This window comes from Leucoraja erinacea, chromosome 33, assembly GCF_028641065.1.
Source record: "Leucoraja erinacea ecotype New England chromosome 33, Leri_hhj_1, whole genome shotgun sequence".
Taxonomy (NCBI): domain Eukaryota; kingdom Metazoa; phylum Chordata; class Chondrichthyes; order Rajiformes; family Rajidae; genus Leucoraja; species Leucoraja erinaceus.
The window spans coordinates 8,605,114-8,623,698 of NC_073409.1; the positions used below are offsets into that span (position 1 = coordinate 8,605,114).

General features: G+C 43.4%; 1 protein-coding gene across 2 annotated transcripts in view; it reads left to right on the forward strand.

Annotated features, from left to right (window-relative positions):
• myo1ea (myosin IEa) overlaps window positions 1-18,585 on the forward strand; it is a 101,444-nt gene that overhangs the window by 60,221 nt on the left and 22,638 nt on the right. For both annotated transcript variants that reach the window (XM_055661206.1, XM_055661205.1), the window contains exons 10-18: window positions 190-386; window positions 3,076-3,156; window positions 4,815-4,901; window positions 6,784-6,870; window positions 9,020-9,187; window positions 10,562-10,647; window positions 10,743-10,824; window positions 12,875-12,981; window positions 16,341-16,439. In XM_055661206.1, coding sequence (XP_055517181.1) covers window positions 190-386; window positions 3,076-3,156; window positions 4,815-4,901; window positions 6,784-6,870; window positions 9,020-9,187; window positions 10,562-10,647; window positions 10,743-10,824; window positions 12,875-12,981; window positions 16,341-16,439 — 994 coding nt within the window. The remainder of the gene's footprint in view (window positions 1-189; window positions 387-3,075; window positions 3,157-4,814; window positions 4,902-6,783; window positions 6,871-9,019; window positions 9,188-10,561; window positions 10,648-10,742; window positions 10,825-12,874; window positions 12,982-16,340; window positions 16,440-18,585) is intronic.

Genomic DNA, 18,585 nt, shown 5'->3' on the forward strand with positions numbered 1-18,585 from the left:
TAAATAAAGCAACATGAAAACTCTGCATGAAATTGTAAAATTAATTTTTCATTTTATCGAACATATGCTGAACTCTGGTGCATTAGTCTATTAAAGAGCGAGTTGTCCTGAAATTAAGCTTCCCGTGTGCATTAACTGAGTAAAGTCGCTTTGCTGACGGAATGAATAACTCCTCCGTTCCGTTGACAGTCCTGGCCTTCCCTGCATTCCTACTTGGAATTAACCAGGAACGACTGAAGGAAAAGTTGACCAGCAGGAAAATGGACGGCAAGTGGGGAGGACAATCGGAAACCATTAATGTGACGTTAAACGTGGATCAAGCCTGCTATACCAGGGACGCCCTCTCCAAAGCTCTTCATTCACGCATCTTTGACTATTTGGTCGACGTAAGTACCATTGGTGGTCAGCCAGTGTCATGTGTCCTAGGTGGACATATTAAATGAATGGAATTGCTTTGGGCAATTTGGGCAGCCCCAGTTAGAGAGGCAGTGGAGGCAAAGGGGTCATTTGAAGTGATGCTTCACCATTAATCAGCAAACATAATGGCGCAGTATCCTTTCAAAAGGCTACTAACAGATGTGAATATAGTTAGTCTGCAGACATTCAACAAAGAGCACTCTCCCACCCTCAACCCTGCCTCTGGCTATTCTCTTTGACTGATTCCCGTGGACTGATTGGAGAGCTTTATATTATTGGTTGCACCTGCCAGTGATTGCAGATGTTCTGTCACCACATGTGCTTCATTGTTGCTGTCACAATGGTGACCTTGTCCGACTATGGTTTAACACAAACAGAGCCCCTTTCATTAAATGATCCACGCACTAAGTTCCCCATTGACCCACAAATTAAAAAAAAAGCAAAGTGTATCCTGCTGCACACAATGGAACAGCAGGGCATCTGCAGTTAAAACGTTGAAACATAAAAAATAGGTGCAGGAGTAGGCCATTCAGCCCTCCGAGCCAACACCACCATTCAATATGATTATGGCTGATCATCCAAAGCCAGTACCCCGTTCCTGCTTTTTCTCCATATCCCTTGATTCCTTTAGCCCTAAGAGCTAAATCTAACACTCTCTTTGAAAACATCCAGTGAATTGGCCTCCACTGTCTTCTGTGGCAGAGAATTCCACAAATTCACAACTCTCTGGGTGAAAAACTTTTTCCCCATCTCAGACCCAAATGGCCTACCCCTTATTCTTAAACTGTGACCCCCCTGGTTCTGGACTCCCCCAACATTGGGAACATTTTTCTTAGTGAAGACAGAACCAAAGTACTTGTTTAACTGGTCTGCCATTTCCTTGTTTCCCGTTATAAATTCACCTGTCTCTGGCTGTAATATTACCCATTTGATTGTATGAGTAATGTTGTCAAGTTTTTAAGTTGATCAGTTATCCAGTGGTTTGGGAGCATTACAGTTGTTTAAAACAAATAGGGTAATACTTAAAGATGTGCCAAACAAATTCCGTATCCGCCTATCACTCGCCAGACTTTGACCTGCTCCCACCTCTCTTCCAACTGTCTCTCCCCCGTCCCCTACACCACAGTCAGTCAGAAGAAGGGTCACCTATCTATGTTCTCCAAAGATGCTGCCTGACCTGCTGAGTTACTCCAGCACTTTGTGTTCTTTTTTTTTGTATAAACCAGCATCTGCAATTCCTTTTATCTTCCTATAAACTCATTTGCTTGAGAATGAGTTTCACTCTCTAACTCTTAGTATGGGTTTATGTGGGAGGTTTAGCACACCTCATTTGAGTGAAGGGAACCCTTAGAAATGGAGGGCTTCACTTTTTAAACAGAGATAAGGTGAAACCATTCAACATGGAGCCCTGCACACAGCTCATTAATTTTATCGCCTAACTGTGCATCTCTGCACCGGGTGTTAAAGCATCAAATATAGACACAAAATGCCGGAGTAACTCAGTGGGTCAGGCAGCATCTCTTGAGAGAAGGAATGGGTGATGTTTCGGGTCGAGACCCTTCTTCAGACTGAGAGTCAGTCCAGAGATATAGATGGGTAAGGGGTGAAAACGATAGATCAAAGCAGATGGTGATAAGGAAATGTAGAACGGTTTATTGTTAGCTGAGGGGAAGGTGACATCGCAACATACAATCAGTAATATTTTTTCAGGAGGACCGTAGAACTAGTCAGAGAACTAGGATGGGGGAGGGACGGAGAGAGAGGGAAAGCAAGGGTCACACTAGTTTCTCATCTAAGCGGATTTTCTTTTGTAAGCCTACCACAAACGCCTGTAGGCTATTTTGAGCCATTGAAGGTTTCTGACCTCAGTATTCCTCTCTGGTGCTTATGTGGGAATTTTGTGCAGCAAATGGTTGAAATAATGCCTCCTCTACTGAAAGCACTTGGATCTAATCTCTAATCAATGTGACCATTATGATTAGATTATGATCGAAACATAATGGACACTCAAGGCCATAATGTTATCATGTTCTGACTAAATCAGGAGATGATAACATTATGGCTAAGAATGACCATTTACCCATTTGTAAATGTAATTTGAAAATCCTTGAAAGGTCAGTGAGTAAGTGCTCTGTAGATCACGGAAGAGAGCGGTTTTCCGTTTACATTCCAGGCACCAGTGTATGGGATTAGCTGATCTCTGGTTGACAGTGGAACACAATATCCGTGCTCATGAAGGAAGAAGCCAACATTCAGGGTGCGGAGACCAGTTGTTGTCCACCCTAGCTCTGTGTCTTGCCAAATACTGCCCCTTCTCCCAGCTAACCTTCGGTGCGTGTGTGTGCAGTTTCAATGTTCTCCCCATGACTGTGCTACATTAACCATTTTAAAACAAGAATATTCTCATCAATTAAGAAAATTGTAAAGGATATCACTTACTTATTTACATTTTAATGGCTTCTAGTGATGAGATTCTTTAAAAACTTTTGTTACAGTCCAAGTTTGATATTGACCAATTTGATAAACTTTTGCTATATTAGGGAGGGGACTTTGTTTTTTTTTCACATTGGAATGAGATATTACATACCAGAAATCTACCCAGGCCAGCACAACCTTGCACTGGTCATGTACAACATGTTGCTTTATTCTTCTTTCTAGTCCATCAACAAGGCGATGGAGAAGGACCACGATGAGTTCAACATCGGTGTTCTTGACATCTACGGCTTTGAGATTTTCCAGGTATGGCTTTAGGTTGCATTCTACAAATTGCTTCCGTGTTCTCTATTTGACATTGGTACAATATTTAAAATAGATCTGGAGCAAATAACATTGGACAATAATAAGAGTGCTTCAATGCAGCTTGTGAAATAATGTGAAATAATGACAGCCATCAGATTTTGTAAATGTCAATGTCTTCTCTTTAAGACTATGATATTGTTAATAGGTAACATCTGCACTGCATTATTGAAAGGCAGTGACCACAATAGGGAGTCTGTCTTCACTTGACGTTCAATGGCATTGCCGTCATGGAATCCACAATTGTCAACTATATTTGGGTTACAGGAAATGATCAATATCAGCCACACAAGCGCGTTGGCCACAACTGTAGATCAGAGATTTGGCTCTTTACTCCTGTAAGGCATCACTCAGGAGTGCACCTGGCTGGATGAGTGCAGCTTCAACAACACTCAAATAGTTCAATAGCATCCAGGACAGAGGAGTCAAACAGTACTCTGTCCACCTCCCTAAACATTCATTCCCTCCACCCGTGCCTGCAACATGTCACTGAAGCAACGATCTGGAGCTTTCTAACCAAAAACCCTGGAAGTAACTTCAATACAAGGATAGCAGCCATACAGCATGGAAATTGGCCCAACTTGCCTGTGCCCAGCAGGATGCCCCAACTTCTACCATGGCCTCAGATGATGCCTTTGCTCATTGGACCTTCAGGAGAGATTCTCTTTCCTCTAAGGCCACAGACTGATCTTTGTAAAGGGCCTGTCCCACTTTCACGATTTAATTTAAAACCTCTGCCGAGTTTAAAGGACCTAACAAAAAAATCAAGATCGTGGTAATCTACGAACCCCTACGACCTTCCACGACTATGTTCACGAACTCCTATGAACTCCTACGAGTATTTCTACGAATTCCCGCAACTATTTCGATGCCCTCCTTATGAGTAAAATGTTGCAATTTCGTTCATCCTGACCATTTTTTTACTCGTGGACATTTTTTATCGGGCTGGAAAATATGTTCCGACTTACCTGATGCCACGAGTACCTACGGCTAGCATAACGGGCCGCTACGATATATCTACGAACTCCTACGACCCCTGACGGACTAGTTAAGAACATTCTGCGAGTTTGAATCAGGGGGAAAACTCGGGAAAATTTGTGAATAACTCGTGAAAGTGGGACAGGCCCTTAAGTTATTTGCATGCAAAGAATGTCTAGGATGCGAGCGTTGTACCCGATTGCTATTTCTTTGTCTGTATTTCTTTCCGGTGCCAATGCGAGAATTGTGTGCAGCAAATAATGGTCGAGATAGCGTTTCCTCAACTGAAAGCAGCAGTTGAAGGATAGACGGTAGCTCATTCCCACCTCCACAGCCAGTTCAGAAATGGCAACATGTGCCGGCCTTGCCAGCAACACATCCATCCTGTAAACATTCAAATGAATAGAAATTAGTGTATGAACAACCACTATCTTTCTGGTATCCCAAATTTAGCTCTGGAATTAAACTGTTTGCTCAAAATGGATGAATTGCTATATAGCAGGAAATGTCAGCCAAGTGTGTGCTGCTTGTCCCATCAGTATCACTAATAGTAAATCGAAAGCTCTTGTTATGTGTAGCCGCTGTCTCTGTTTTCAACATCTGCTCTCTCTATGTATTTGTAGAAAAACGGCTTTGAGCAGTTTTGCATCAACTTTGTGAATGAAAAGCTCCAGCAGATATTTATTGAGCTCACGTTGAAAGCTGAGCAGGTACGTCCAACTGTTGTAATTTATTTAAAGTATCAAAGTAGCATCGTCTTGGACAGACTGATTATTTTGAAGGAATTAATTACAACATCAGGCTTCCATAATGTATTAATACTTCCTGAAACATTCCCATAGCTACGTGCAATATATTTATATTTTTATTATAACATCACAAATCTAAGTGAGAAGATATTTACTGTTGCACTTTAAATATAATTATTCTCAAAAGTTACATATCACAATATTATTATAATATTTATTTTAAGAGTTTAACCATTGATAGGCATGTTTGTTGTACTTGGGATATTGTTGAAATGTGATTGAAATCTGAGACTGGAAGTGTATGAAGTTTGATTTATTTATTAGCATCACCTGAACAAAGGGTGTGTATTACAGCCTGTAACTACCCACAGGTAGTTAATTCATAAACCCTAATTACGGTGCTGGCTCAAAGGGCCAAATGGCCTACTCCTGCAACTGTTGTCTATTGTCTACCTGCACATCAATTATTTCCAACTTTAAAGAATCGTGAGATAATTTTCAAATTAATTCCTCTCCCTGTTTAGAGATTGTTGGTGCCTATTTTTTATGCAAGAAAAATCAGCATGATTTTATCTCTCCATCTCTACCCACTGACCATCCATCATTTCAACTCCAACCAGAAACTTTATTTGGAACTGATTTTGGGCCAGGGACAGAAAGAATAGGTCTTTACCTGAAACGTCACTCATTCCTTGTCTCCAGAGATGCCGCCTGTCCCGATGAGTTACTCCAGCATTTTACGTCTATTTTTATCTAAAAATCAAACCTTGATTCTGATGTCTTTCCAACAAGAAAAATAATCTGGAAACAAGTGGAGGAACAACAGCTGCCAAAAACTTAATATGACTGCAGATTTTTCACATTACATTTACTAAGCTGACTGATTTCTTTTAAATGTGATCTGTCATGTCATATAAATGTTTACACACACATCCATCACCATAGCAGGAAATGTCTTGGAGTTTCAAATCTGCAGTGCTTTCCACTAGATTTATTAAAGCACTTTAATACAAACATATTTTTTTGTCGTATTTGCAACAAGTGTTGAATATAAACACCTCAGTTAGATCACACTTCAGCTTGTTCATCTCCAGGGATATAGCTGAGATGTGTCCAATCTGTCACACCCACTCAATTAAATATAGAGAAGCCTAGAAACCAGATCACCTAACATCACGTCTCAACACACTGTGTGATTTCATTTCAATGAAACATTTAATGTGATGGAGAAATTGTAGACTTCCTGTGAGTCAGACGATGCCTGTGATTTCCTTACATTCTGTTTCTTATGCGTTACTGTACAGGACGCCCAAACATGTAGCATGCAACTGAACACCACTTTGATGGGAGTGTGCACTTATACAAAAGTCAGTCGCTCATGAGGCTTGCTTCAAGGTTATTTAAAGGTCTCCCATTAATATAATTGGGGATCACATTCTTGATTAGTAAGGATGTCAAAGGTTAGGGGGAGAAGGCAGGAGAATGGGAAAAGATAGGTGAGCCATGATTGAATGGCGGAGTAGATTCGATAATACTGCTCCTATGACATGAACTTAGAAATTCTTCCCCCCAACTCCATCTCTCCCAACAATGTGATGACCAATGATTTTCTTTGCAACCCCCCCCCCACCCCCCCCATCACCAACCCAGCTTACCGTCTCTCTCACTTCCTTGAATGTCTGAGAGGGGGCATCAATCCTCACTCCTTTCCAATCCTTAAATTAACTCACTCCTCACCCCAATCCTCCTGGTTTATTACTTTATGGTCCTGCAGGGCAGGACTTACACCCTTATTAAGTCTTGTTCAGTCGCTAAGTGGTTATTATGCATTTATCCCCTTCAGGAAGAATACGTTCAAGAAGGAATTAAATGGACAGCAATTGACTATTTCAATAATAAAATAGTCTGCGATCTTATAGAGAACAAAGTTGTAAGTATCAGATCTGATTCGCTGCATGTACTAAGAATAATGCACAGGATTTCCCAATGTTCATCGGCAAAGATAGAATTGTATATTTTTATTATAATCTCAATACAGTAAGAACAGATTGGGACTCCACTCATTGGACTATAAAAGAATGAGAAATGATTGTATTGAAACAGATAAGATTTAAAGAGGTTAAGGAGGAGGAATGTGTCCGATTACGGGAGAGTTCTGAACCCGAAGTCACAGTCTCAGAATAGGGGGCATCCATTTAGGTCTGGGGTGAGAAAGAATTTCTTCTAAGGGTTGGAGTCTATGGTACAATGAAATCCAACAATGTTGTTGAATAGGATTTTCAAAACTCGGAGATAAATACAAAATAAATATGAATTGATGTTCCAGTTGGCAATCCTTTAATTCACATATTCTTGCTGCAGTGTTTGCTTCTTAGTTTAGTTTAGTTTAGAGAGATACAGCGTGGAAACAAGCCCTTCGCTCCACCGAGTCCGTGCCGACCAGCGATCCTAGCACACGAACACTATCCTACACAAACTAGGGAAAATTCACAATTTTACCAAGCTATAAATCTGTATGTCCTTGGGGTGTGGGAAGAAACCGGAGCACCCGGAGAAAACCCATGCAGATCACGGGGAGAATGTACAGCACCAGTAGTTAGGATCGAACTCAGTTCTCTGACACTGTAAGGGAGCAACTCAACCGCTGCGCCACCCAATTTACTGGCAACAAATATTCAAGGTGGTAGGTTGCACACGATTGCACAAATTTCTGTTGATGAACTGGAGTTAAGCATCACACGTTTGCCAATGATGTCAGCTGAGCACGGGTGAATCACAGCCAAAGGTTTCCAATCCAATTTCATGATAAGTAGGATCTCAAAAAGAAGTGATTTCTAGTGTGTTAGAATTCACATAAAATTGTTTTTATTCATGATTTACATGGAAAATCTGATGTATCTGGGTCCTCTTCCTTGGCTGTAAATATCGGTTAATTCACCAGTTCCATTGATCCTGTTAGAGGATCACTCAATCACGACAGGAGCTTTGAGAATTGCATGCCTGTGTTTAGTGCACGACTGTGGCACTGTTTTCACTTGGATGGCGTAATGTAATATTAGCAAACATTTTTCTGTTTCTGCCCTATTAGTTGTAAACTCTACTCTCTACCCTTGAATGACAGAGCAATAAGAACTTGTTTTTCAAAAACCTCTGCATCTACAGTAATATTCTGTATGTATGCAAGTTTTACCTCCTCTACGCACTGTAACATGTTTAAAATATAGGTGCAAAATTGTACTTTTTCCATCCTGGTTTGTTGTCCATGGGAATTCTTCAGTGTGATTGACTGCTCAGGCAGCTTGATGACATCGCTGTTGCTGGACATCAGGGATCCTGTTGAACTGAAGCCCCATGGTGACCAACATTGGACTAGAGAAAGTGTGTGCCTCGATATTTCCAAATACACAGGACAAGATGTTAAAAATCCAAGAGATTGCTGAGGCACCTTCACGATTGGCAACGTATCAAAAACAAATTGGAAATGTAGGCTTTATTTGGTAAAAGAATTGAGAAACTTTACCAACTAAAACATAAGATGCTGAGAGATTAATTTTTAAAACCAGAATGCCTGGGTGATTTCCTATTGACATTTCCAAAAGAGTTTTGTGAAATTTGTTTACTTTAATTTAGTTTAGAGATCCAGCATGGGAATTAGCCCTTCAGCCCACTGTCCATGCTGCTATCAATCGCCTGTTCACACTAGTTCCAAGTTATCCCAAATTCACACCTCCTCCATCCACACTAGGGGCAATTTACAGAGGCCAATTAACCTACAAACCCGCACGTCTTTGGGATGTAGGGGAAAACCGGAGCCCCCCTCGAATAAACCCACACGGTCACCGTGAGAACTTGCAAACTCCACACATGCAGCACCCAGGGTCAAGATGGAACCTGAATCCCTGGCACTATGAGGCAGCAGCTCTACCAGCTGTGCCACTGTGCTGCCCTCTGCCCCAGTTCAGCGATGTGATCTTTCTACAATGTTCAGTAAGTTTTATTTGCGAAATAAATGCAAAGAATCTATTTGCCATGAATGTTACTCATAATTCTGCTCTGTGTAACACTGCACTCTCTCACAGAACCCACCGGGCATTTTGAGCATCCTGGATGATGTCTGTGCAACAATGCACGCAACTGGGGAGGGAGCAGATCAGACGTTGCTGCAGAAATTGCAGATGCAGATTGGAACACACGAGCACTTCAACAGCTGGAACCAGGGTTTCATCATTCATCACTACGCAGGCAAGGTAACCAAACACAACGATAGATCATAAGGTCATAAATGATAGGAGCAGAATTAGACCATTCGGCCCTTCAAGTCTTCTCCGCCATTCAATCTCCCTCCTAACCCCATTCTCCTGCCTTACTCCCAGAACCCCTGACACTCCGTACTACTTCAGAATCGATCTATCTCTGCTTTAAAAATATCCATTGACTTTGCCTCGACAGCCCTCTGTCAGATTACGTCAAAGTTCACTTTGAACCACGAGGAAGGAGGTTGCGTAGGAGTTTCTGGGATCAGTTAGTAATGTTATCCAGCTGTAGTATTCGCCAGCTGAGAGGCGCAGCAGAAGGTCTGGCCTGACCAACACACCATCAGGGCGGCACCAAATGGAACCAAAGCTGATTGTCATTATCTTACATCAAGATTAGCTCCTCAAGCTTTTAAGAACATTTTCATTTAAATCCTATCAGTGCGTTAGAAGGGCTTTGCTGCAATTGGACTAGGTTGGCACTTTCTCATCTCTTGTCCAAAATCAATGAGGGACATTAGACACCTCTACTAATTCATTGTTATCACTGATTATATATGGACTTCATGGCATCTGTTTCAGTGACAGAGCTAACTTCTTTGCTGGATCCACTGTTACAATGCCAGATATCTCCCCCTTCCATTGCAGCTTCCCAGTGAGATCTTCCAGCAAGTAACGCAGGAGGTTTAAGAGATGGTTTGGAGCATTTGAATTCTGTAGAAAAGGAGTGACAGGAATTTTCAGTCATACAAATAACACAACACCAGGAAAGGCCCTTCGCCCAATACGTCTGTTCCACTATCAACCACCCACTTACACTAATCCCATATCAATCCTATAATTTTTTCATATTTTATTCTCCCCACATTCTCTTCAACTTTTCCCCAGTTTCTGTCACCCCCCCCGTGCAATAGGGGCAATTTACCCTGGCCAGTTAACCAACCAACCCACATGTATTTGTAATGAGGAAGAAAACCAGAGCCGTCGGAGGAAACCCACACAGTCACAAGGAGAACATGCAAACTCCACATAGAAGGCACCTGAGATTAGGTTTAAACCTGTGAATCAGCTGTTTTACCGTCTGCACCACTATTTACTATATCGTTTCTCTATTCGCTTGGAAGGAATATAAGATGGTTTCCTTTTGCATACAGTCATAAATAATGGGAAACTTACCTGTAAGATTCATTTTTCCAGAGAGTGAGTATGAGGAAAGAGATGTCTGGTTTATTTTGTGGATCAGGATAAGTTCCTCAGGCAATAACTATGTGACCTTTAGTAGAGACTTTAAAAAAAAGGAAAATTATTGCAAGATGTGTGAATTGGGAAAGTAGAGTTCAAGTCATTTAAACTTCTCGTCCTTTGCAGGTGTCCTATAATGTGGAGGGATTCTGTGAGCGTAACCGAGACGTTCTTTTCAACGACCTGATTGAACTCATGCAGAGCAGCGAGCAGTAAGTGGACGTGAAGCTGAGCATAGTGTGCATGGCTGACTGTATGAGAGTTGACTTTGCTCGCATGCTAATGTCATTTGTTTGCTGCTTCACAGCCCTTTCATCCGTGTGCTTTTCCATGAAAATCTACAAGCAGAAAAGAAAGGTCGCCCCACCACAGCTGGAAGCAAAATTAAGGTATATTCAGCCTTCCCTCCTCCTGGGCGGCATCTTAGGTTGAGGGTGACCTGGGTTCTCATTGAGGGGCTGAAACGAGAGAGGAAAAGGTACCACAGGATCGGTAGCCTTCATGCATTCAGATGGGTTCCGTAAGAAAATGAGATAGCAGCCCAGCGAAGGGGAGCCTGAGAACAAATAGCCCAGGGGCTGTGTGATGCCAATAGTGAAAACCACAGTAACACCAATAAATAAATGAAAAAATAGTGTCAATGGAAGTTTGAAAAAGCATATCTCCAGTTTTAGGAACAGTTTCTTTACAGCTGTTATCAAGCAACTGAACCATCCTCTCATTACCTAGAGTGCGATACTGACCTCCCATCTCCCTCATTGGAGACCGTAAAACTATCTTTAATCGGACTTCCATTGTATATCTTTGGACTAAATGTTGTACCCTTTATCCTTTACCTGTGAACTTTGGATGGTAATCACGTATAGCCTTTGACTGGATAGCATACAAACAAAAACCTTTCACTGCACCTCAGTACATGTGACAATAATAAACTAAACTAAACTAAATGCGGGCATCCCTCAATCATTGAATGAAGGTAAAATCTTTGAATGGAGTTTCTAAAATTTTATGTTTTCTAATCCATTGCATGTTTGCACCTTCAAAACACCAAATTCATGACAGAGATGTCTGTCATTATGAGCGAAGGAACTGCAGATGCTGGTTTAAATCAAAGATAGACACAAAAAGCTGGAGTAACTCAGCGGGACAGGCAGCAACTCTGGAGAGAAGGAACGGGTGACGATTTGGGTCTGAAGAAGGGTCTCGACCGAAAATGTCATCCATTCCTTCTATCCAGAGATGCTGCCTGTCCCGCTGAGTTACTCCAGCTTTTTAACGATACGATACGATAGAACTTTATTTATCCCAGGAGGGAAATTGATCTGCCAACAGTGATAAAAACACATCTTGTAACATATCTTGCGTCTGTCATTATCTTTGGTTGTGGCAGTGTGGCAGCAGCACCTCTTGTGTAAGCTGTCTAAGCTGGTTCACATGCCCTGTGTTGTTGAAACAATGCTCACCCTTCAACAGGCCAGTCCCCAGCGGCAACCGTTAGTTACTTGCTCTGCGAGACATGTTCACACCAGTATGCTCCTCCTCTGGGTGACAGTTTAGGCCCTGCACAAAACTATTCTACATCGGCAAATCACGCGATTATTGAAACTGAATGATTGGAGATGTTTTTACACATCTGCGGGTTAATTGGCTCCTATAATTTGCCCCCAATGTGTACGGAGTGAATGCAAAAGTCGGCTCTTGTAGAACTAGTGAACAGGTGATCGATGTGGATACAAGGAACTGCTGCTGGTTTTCAATTTTTTTAAAAAGACACAAACTGCTGGAGTAACTCAGAGTGTCAGGCAGCATCTCGGGAGAACATGGATAGGTGATGTTTCAGGCTTAAATTCTTCTGTTTCAAACCTACTTCATCTCTGGCCTTTGTTTACCATCTGTCTATCGTTTCCCCCCTCTGTATCAACCCATTACCTGCCGTGCCTGTTCTGCCTCTCCTCGCTTCCAACTTCCCCCCCCCCCCCCCATAACCCCTCCCCTTCCCATCCATATAACTATCATTTTGTCTGAAAAGGAGCCCTGACCCGAAACATCACCCATCCACGCTCTCCAAAGACGTTGACTGACTCGTTGAGTTACTCCAGTACTTTGTGTCAACAGGTGATCAACGGTAGACGTGGATTGAGTGGTACGAATGGATTGTTTCCGTGCTGTATCTTTCAAAACCAATCAATTAGAAGACATTTGTAAATCCTTCCCCGAGCAGAAATTGACAGGAAGGGGGCAGAGAATGAGGGGTTACCTTTGTTATGTGTATTTGAAACACGAGCATGAACCAAGCTCGTTGTACATGTACATTGCCTTGGTTGGTCCAGTACACTGGTATCCCCAGCTGTACTGACGCATTCACGCACCGTTTCCCACTGATCCCTCAGTGACGTTGTGTACCATATTCTCACTGTCGTTTTCTTTTGCCTTTTCCAGAAACAAGCCAATGACCTGGTGGGCACGCTGATGAAGTGTACCCCGCACTATATCCGCTGCATCAAACCCAACGAAACCAAGAAGCCCAGAGACTGGGAAGAGAGTAGGTGAGAGCATCCAAAGAGTCCCCGCGTGGTCTCCCTGGCCATCCCTTCACTTTATCTTGCCTTAGATTTCGTTTTAGTCAAACAGCTCTGAAAGAGGCTCTCCGGCCCACCATCCACCCGGTCACGCTAGTTATTCATGATCATGCTTTCACATCCACTCCCCACACACTAGGGGGAAATTTAAAGCCCAATGAACCTACAAACCCGCACATCTTTGGGATGTGGTAGTAAACCTGAGCACCTGGATGGAAACCCATGCGGTCACAGGGAGAACATGCAAACTCCACACAGACAGCAGCCGAGGTCGGGATCGAACCCGGGTCCCTGGCCGCTGTGAGGCAGCAACTCTACCAGCTGAGCCAATGCGTCACCAGTATCTTCTCTGCATCTTTTGTGTTGTGACAACTCGGAATTGTTTTGATTTACGAGACCCAATTCCTTGTCCTAGCTTCCACATTGTGGTTCAGGCAATGCAGGTTAACCCATGGGCCAGTGGCTTCACTGGTGATCCTGACCCGCACTTGCACCCAGAGATATTCTAACATGCCTCTGGATAACCATTAGGAGTGGCGTGGCCTCGAGTGAGGTGACTCTCCATCTCATGTCCACGTACAAAACCCTGTTCCAAACCAGGCTTGTCTCTGCAGACATAAATGCAGCTGATGCATTGGGCCAGAAGGCTTCCCGACAGGCCGTGGCTGTGGCCTGGGAACGTGGCTTGAGGCCTTTATCGAGGCCCTGCATCGCCATGTAGAAGCCCGGGTCGAGGCCTGGCCAGGGCCTCGCGGGTAGAAGTCCGGGACAAGCGAAGCGGCCAACGGAGCCCGCGACTGGGGCCTGGGACAGCACCATGGAGGGGTGAAGTGGGCCGTCGACAGCGGTGAAGCCTCACGACGATGGGGCCTCGGCAGTGGTGAAGCCTCTCGGCGGCGGCGATGCCTCGCGAGTCAACCTGCGATCGATGAGAGCGTGGAGGACCCAGCGTGGGAGGACCACCATGAGGGGGGGGGGGACGGGGGACAAAAGAAGCTGTAACAGCTTTGTAACCTTGTCAGCACCATCGGTGGCTGCTACATTGTGCATGCGAGCAAAGAATCTCACTGTGCCTGAGCTTATATTCACTAGAGTTTAGAAGGATGAGAGAGGATCTTTTAGAAACATAATTCTTAAGGGATTGGACAGGCTAGATGAAGGAAAATTTTTCCCGATGTTGGGGAAGTCCAGAACCAGGGATCATAGTGTAAGTATAAGGGGTAGGCCATTTAGGACGGAGATGAGGAAAGTTTTTTTCACCCAGTGAGTTGTGAATCCGTGGAATTCTCTGCCACAGAAGGCAGTGGAGGCTGATTCACTGGATGTTTTCAAGAGAGCGTTAGATTTAGCTCTCAGGGCTAACAGGATGTTAAGGGATATGGGGAGAAAGCAGGAACGGGGTACTGATTTGGGATGATCAGCCATGATCATATTGAATGGCTCGAAGGGCCGAATGGTCTACTCCTGCACCTATTTTCTGCTTTTCTCTATTTTCTGCTGTTTTCAGTCAGTGCAACTGGCAGCAGTGACTGAGAAAAGCTGGGTGAGATCAGAGGCAGGTGGTGGCAGAATGATTCCCGCAGTCAGTGGCGGATTGGGTCTAAAAAAATTGGTTGCCAGGAGACAAAGGGGCCCACTTCATCAGGGGCCCACTTGCCATCGGGCAAGCTGACACTCTGGCCAGTCCGCCACTGCCCGCAGTCACCAGGGGCAGAACTGCCCGTGTAGATAGTCTCTCTGCCTTGCTTGACTGCATGACCTGCCCCGGGTAACTGTAGAAGGGTCTCGACCCGAAACGTCACCCATTTCTTCTCTTCAGAGATGCTGCCTGTCCCGCTGAGTTACTCCAGCATTTTGTGTCTATCCAGGTAACTGGGGATTGATAGCCAAGCAACCAACTACACAGTCAATGATTTATGACATTTTTGCATAAAGTGACTCCTCCACCCTCGCCTTCAAATCTGAAACAATAAAACCGTGGAACGTTGGGCTGCCGGTCCTGTCACTCTCGCAACTAAGTCTCTGTAATGGCCACAACATCTTAATTCCATGCTCAGATCCAGGCTTGAAGTTCATGTGCTTTACCCATAAACATTCCTTGTATTGAAATAAACACACTTCAGCCCATCAGTCTCACCATGCTCATTAACCTATCCCTGCCTGTCCTTCCTCTCAGACATACTTGTTATAACCTAAACTGTCCCATCAGTACCTACAACCACTGCTCTGGTTCCCCGCCCCCACCTCCCTGCACTCCTGTTTAAACCCTCCAGGGCAGCACGGTGACGCAGTCTATAGCTGCTGCCTAATACAGTGCCAGAGACCCGGGCTCGATCCTGACTACGGGTGCTTGTCCGGACAAAGTACGTTCTCCCCGTGACCCGTGTTATTTCTGTGATCTCCGGTTTCCTCCCACATTCCAAAGACTTACAGGTTTGCAGGCTTGGTAGAATTCTAAATTGTCCCTAGTGTGTGTACATTATTGTTAGTGTGCAGGGATTGCTGGTTGGCGCAGACTCTTTGGGCCGAAGGGCCTGTTTCCGCGGTGTATCGCTAAACTGAACTAAAGTAGCACTAGTGACCTCCCTGCGAGGATAATGGTTCCTCTCCTCTCCCTCTTGTATAGGCCGCACCTGCTCTGATCCATTTGTCTGAAGCATTCCCTCCTGTACAAGCTCCTTTGCCACCTATTGAATTGCAATATCTTTCTATTTCTTATCTCACTAGCTCGTGGCTCTGATGGTAATCCTGAGATTGCAAATCTGGAGGTCCTGTTTCTTAATCTCCCACCTAACTCCCTTAATTCTCCTTGATGTCCCATAACACAACTGCAGAATTTGTTTAGGAGATGTTCTATTAAACTTAGATTTTCCCTCAAAAAAGGGGAACAGGCACTCCGTGAACCCTTACTTAAATCAGAATTTACATAAGTCCGATTTGCTATCCCCATCTCTTATCCAAAATAACTCGCTGAAAGTAATAACTGTCTCAGCGGCGCCTAACTGCATCCAGGGCACTTTCTGCTGTGCGCGGCCTTCTGGGTAAGCACCGCCGCCATTGCTGGCTTGTTTCTGATGTAAATGTTTTAGTGATCGTACAGTGTTGTGGAAGTTACAAACTGCCTTGGTTACACTAGGGACTGAGTACAGAACTGTTTACGTAAGTGCGAGTTTACATTAGTAGCCTATTTCGTAAACCAGAGAGTATAAGTAATACCGAACAATAGAAGATTTGATTTCCATTTGAACTTCGACTATGTCTCATTTTGCCAAAATAATTTGCTCTTGATTCTGCTGTCCAGTTAATTGTTGGTTGTTTCTTTTCAGAGTTAAGCACCAAGTGGAATATCTGGGTTTGAAAGAAAACATCCGGGTACGACGAGCAGGCTACGCATACAGACGAGTCTTTAAGAAGTTCTTGCACAGGTAAGCCGTGTATGAGAATTAATTTTACTTCTTGTTTTTTACCTGCCTGCATTATTTTAAAGTCCTTCTCCCTTCTCTCTCTAATTCTTCCCAACAGCCTTTTGGCTACTAAACACTACAACCTCAAATTAACTCTGAACTACATAGACTATTATTGTTATTATTATTACTTTTTTGTATGTATACATGTGTGTGGGTATAGACAATAGACAATAGGTGCAGGAGTAGGCCATTCGGCCCTTTGAGCCAGCACCACCATTCACTGTGATCATGGCTGATCATCCACAATCAGTACCCCGTTCCTGCCTTCTCCCCATATCCCTTGACTCTTTAAGAGCTCTATCTACCTCTCTCATGAAAGCATCCAGAGAATTGGCCTCCACTTCCTTCTGAGGGAGAGAATTCCACAGATTCACAGCTCTCTGGGTGAAAAAGCTTTTCCTCATCTCCGTTCTAAATGGCCTAGCCCTTATTCTTAAACGGTGGCCCCTGGTTCTGGACTCTCCCAACATCGGGAACATGTTTCCTTGCCTCTAGCGTGTCCAATCCCTTAATAATCTTATATGCTTCAATAAGATACCCTCTCATCCTTCTAAATTCCAGTGTATACAAGCCCAGTCACTCCATTCTTTCAACATATGACTGTCCAGACATCCCAGGAATTAACCTCGTGAACCTAAGCTGCACTCCTTCAATAGCAAGAATGTCCTTCCTCAAATTTGGAGACCAAAACTGCACATAATATTCCAGGTGTTGTCTCACTAGGGCCCTGTACAACTGCAGAAGAACCTCTTTGCTCCTATACTCAACTCCTCTTGTTATGAAGGCCAACATGCCATTAGCTTTCTTCACTGCCTTCTGTACCTGCATGCTTACTTTCAGTGACTGGTGAATAAGGACACCCAGATCTCGTTGTACTTCCCCTTTTCCTAACTTGACACCATTCCGATAATAATCTGCCTTCCTGTTCTTGCCACCAAAGTGGTTAACCTCACATTCATCGGCCATTAGACTGCATCGGCCAGGTGCAGCGGTGGAGTTTCTGCCTTATAGACCAGAGATCTTGGTTCGACCGTGATATAGGGTGCTGTCTATAGGGAGTTTGTACGTTCTCCCTGTGACCGCGTGGGCTTTCTCCAGGTGCTTCGGTTTCCTCACACACTCCAAAGATGTAAAGTATCCCTTGTGTGTGTGTTGGATAGCATTAGTGTGCCGGGATTGCTAGTTGGCACAGTCTCGGTGGGCTGAAGGGCCTGTTTCTGCGCTGGATCTCTAAGACTAAACCAAAACTCTACAAAAAGTGATACCTCTAACAATGCAGCCTCATTGCACTAAAACTAAGATTCTCTTTAGATTTTAATTCATTCCACCTAAGCCAATACACTGTGCTCTTCTGGTATTTGGTTACTAATCATGAAGTCCAATATCATTGATTTATTTCTGTAGTTGTGTGTATGATCATGTACATTTATATTAATCTCAGGAGAAACCACGTACTGTGAAATTTAGGTTCTAAGTTTCGAGTGAATTAAACATTTTCATCTTGTGTTAGTCATCATTTTTCTTGACTTCAAATGAGATTGATTTAAAAAAAATAAAATAATGTAACTCTGTTTAAGCATTGATCCTACGTACTTCATGCAGTGTTTTGCAGGTTTCTTGCGGTAATTGTTAATTGCTCCCAGCCATTGCGACTGGGGTGGAAACCACAGCAGTAATGTCAATTTGGTGCTTTTTCACAGAGTGGTTCCATTTTGCTCCAGTTGTTTGTCAAGGCTGTTTAATTCAGATGGCAGTCAGCCATCAGAAAATTGTGTTTTGTTAATGCATTTTGCTTCTCCTAAGCACATCTTTAAAATGTAACTGTTTGCCTTAAGACATAAGCAAAGACTGCTGATACATGTTTGTTTATAAAGGCTGATAAATCAAAAAGAAGTATTACATAGGCATGTGGTTCTTATATTTCTTGCAAAATCCCTCAAAATACCATTTTGGTATCAAAGGCAACTGAAGACAAGACTTCTGCCATTAACTTTGCTTTTATTGCTCTTTTTTATCAACAGGCTGGTGATATTGATGTCATCTCTAAATATACTATTCTCTCACCTAACTGTAGAAGATGATAAACCTGATGCCTTATAAATTA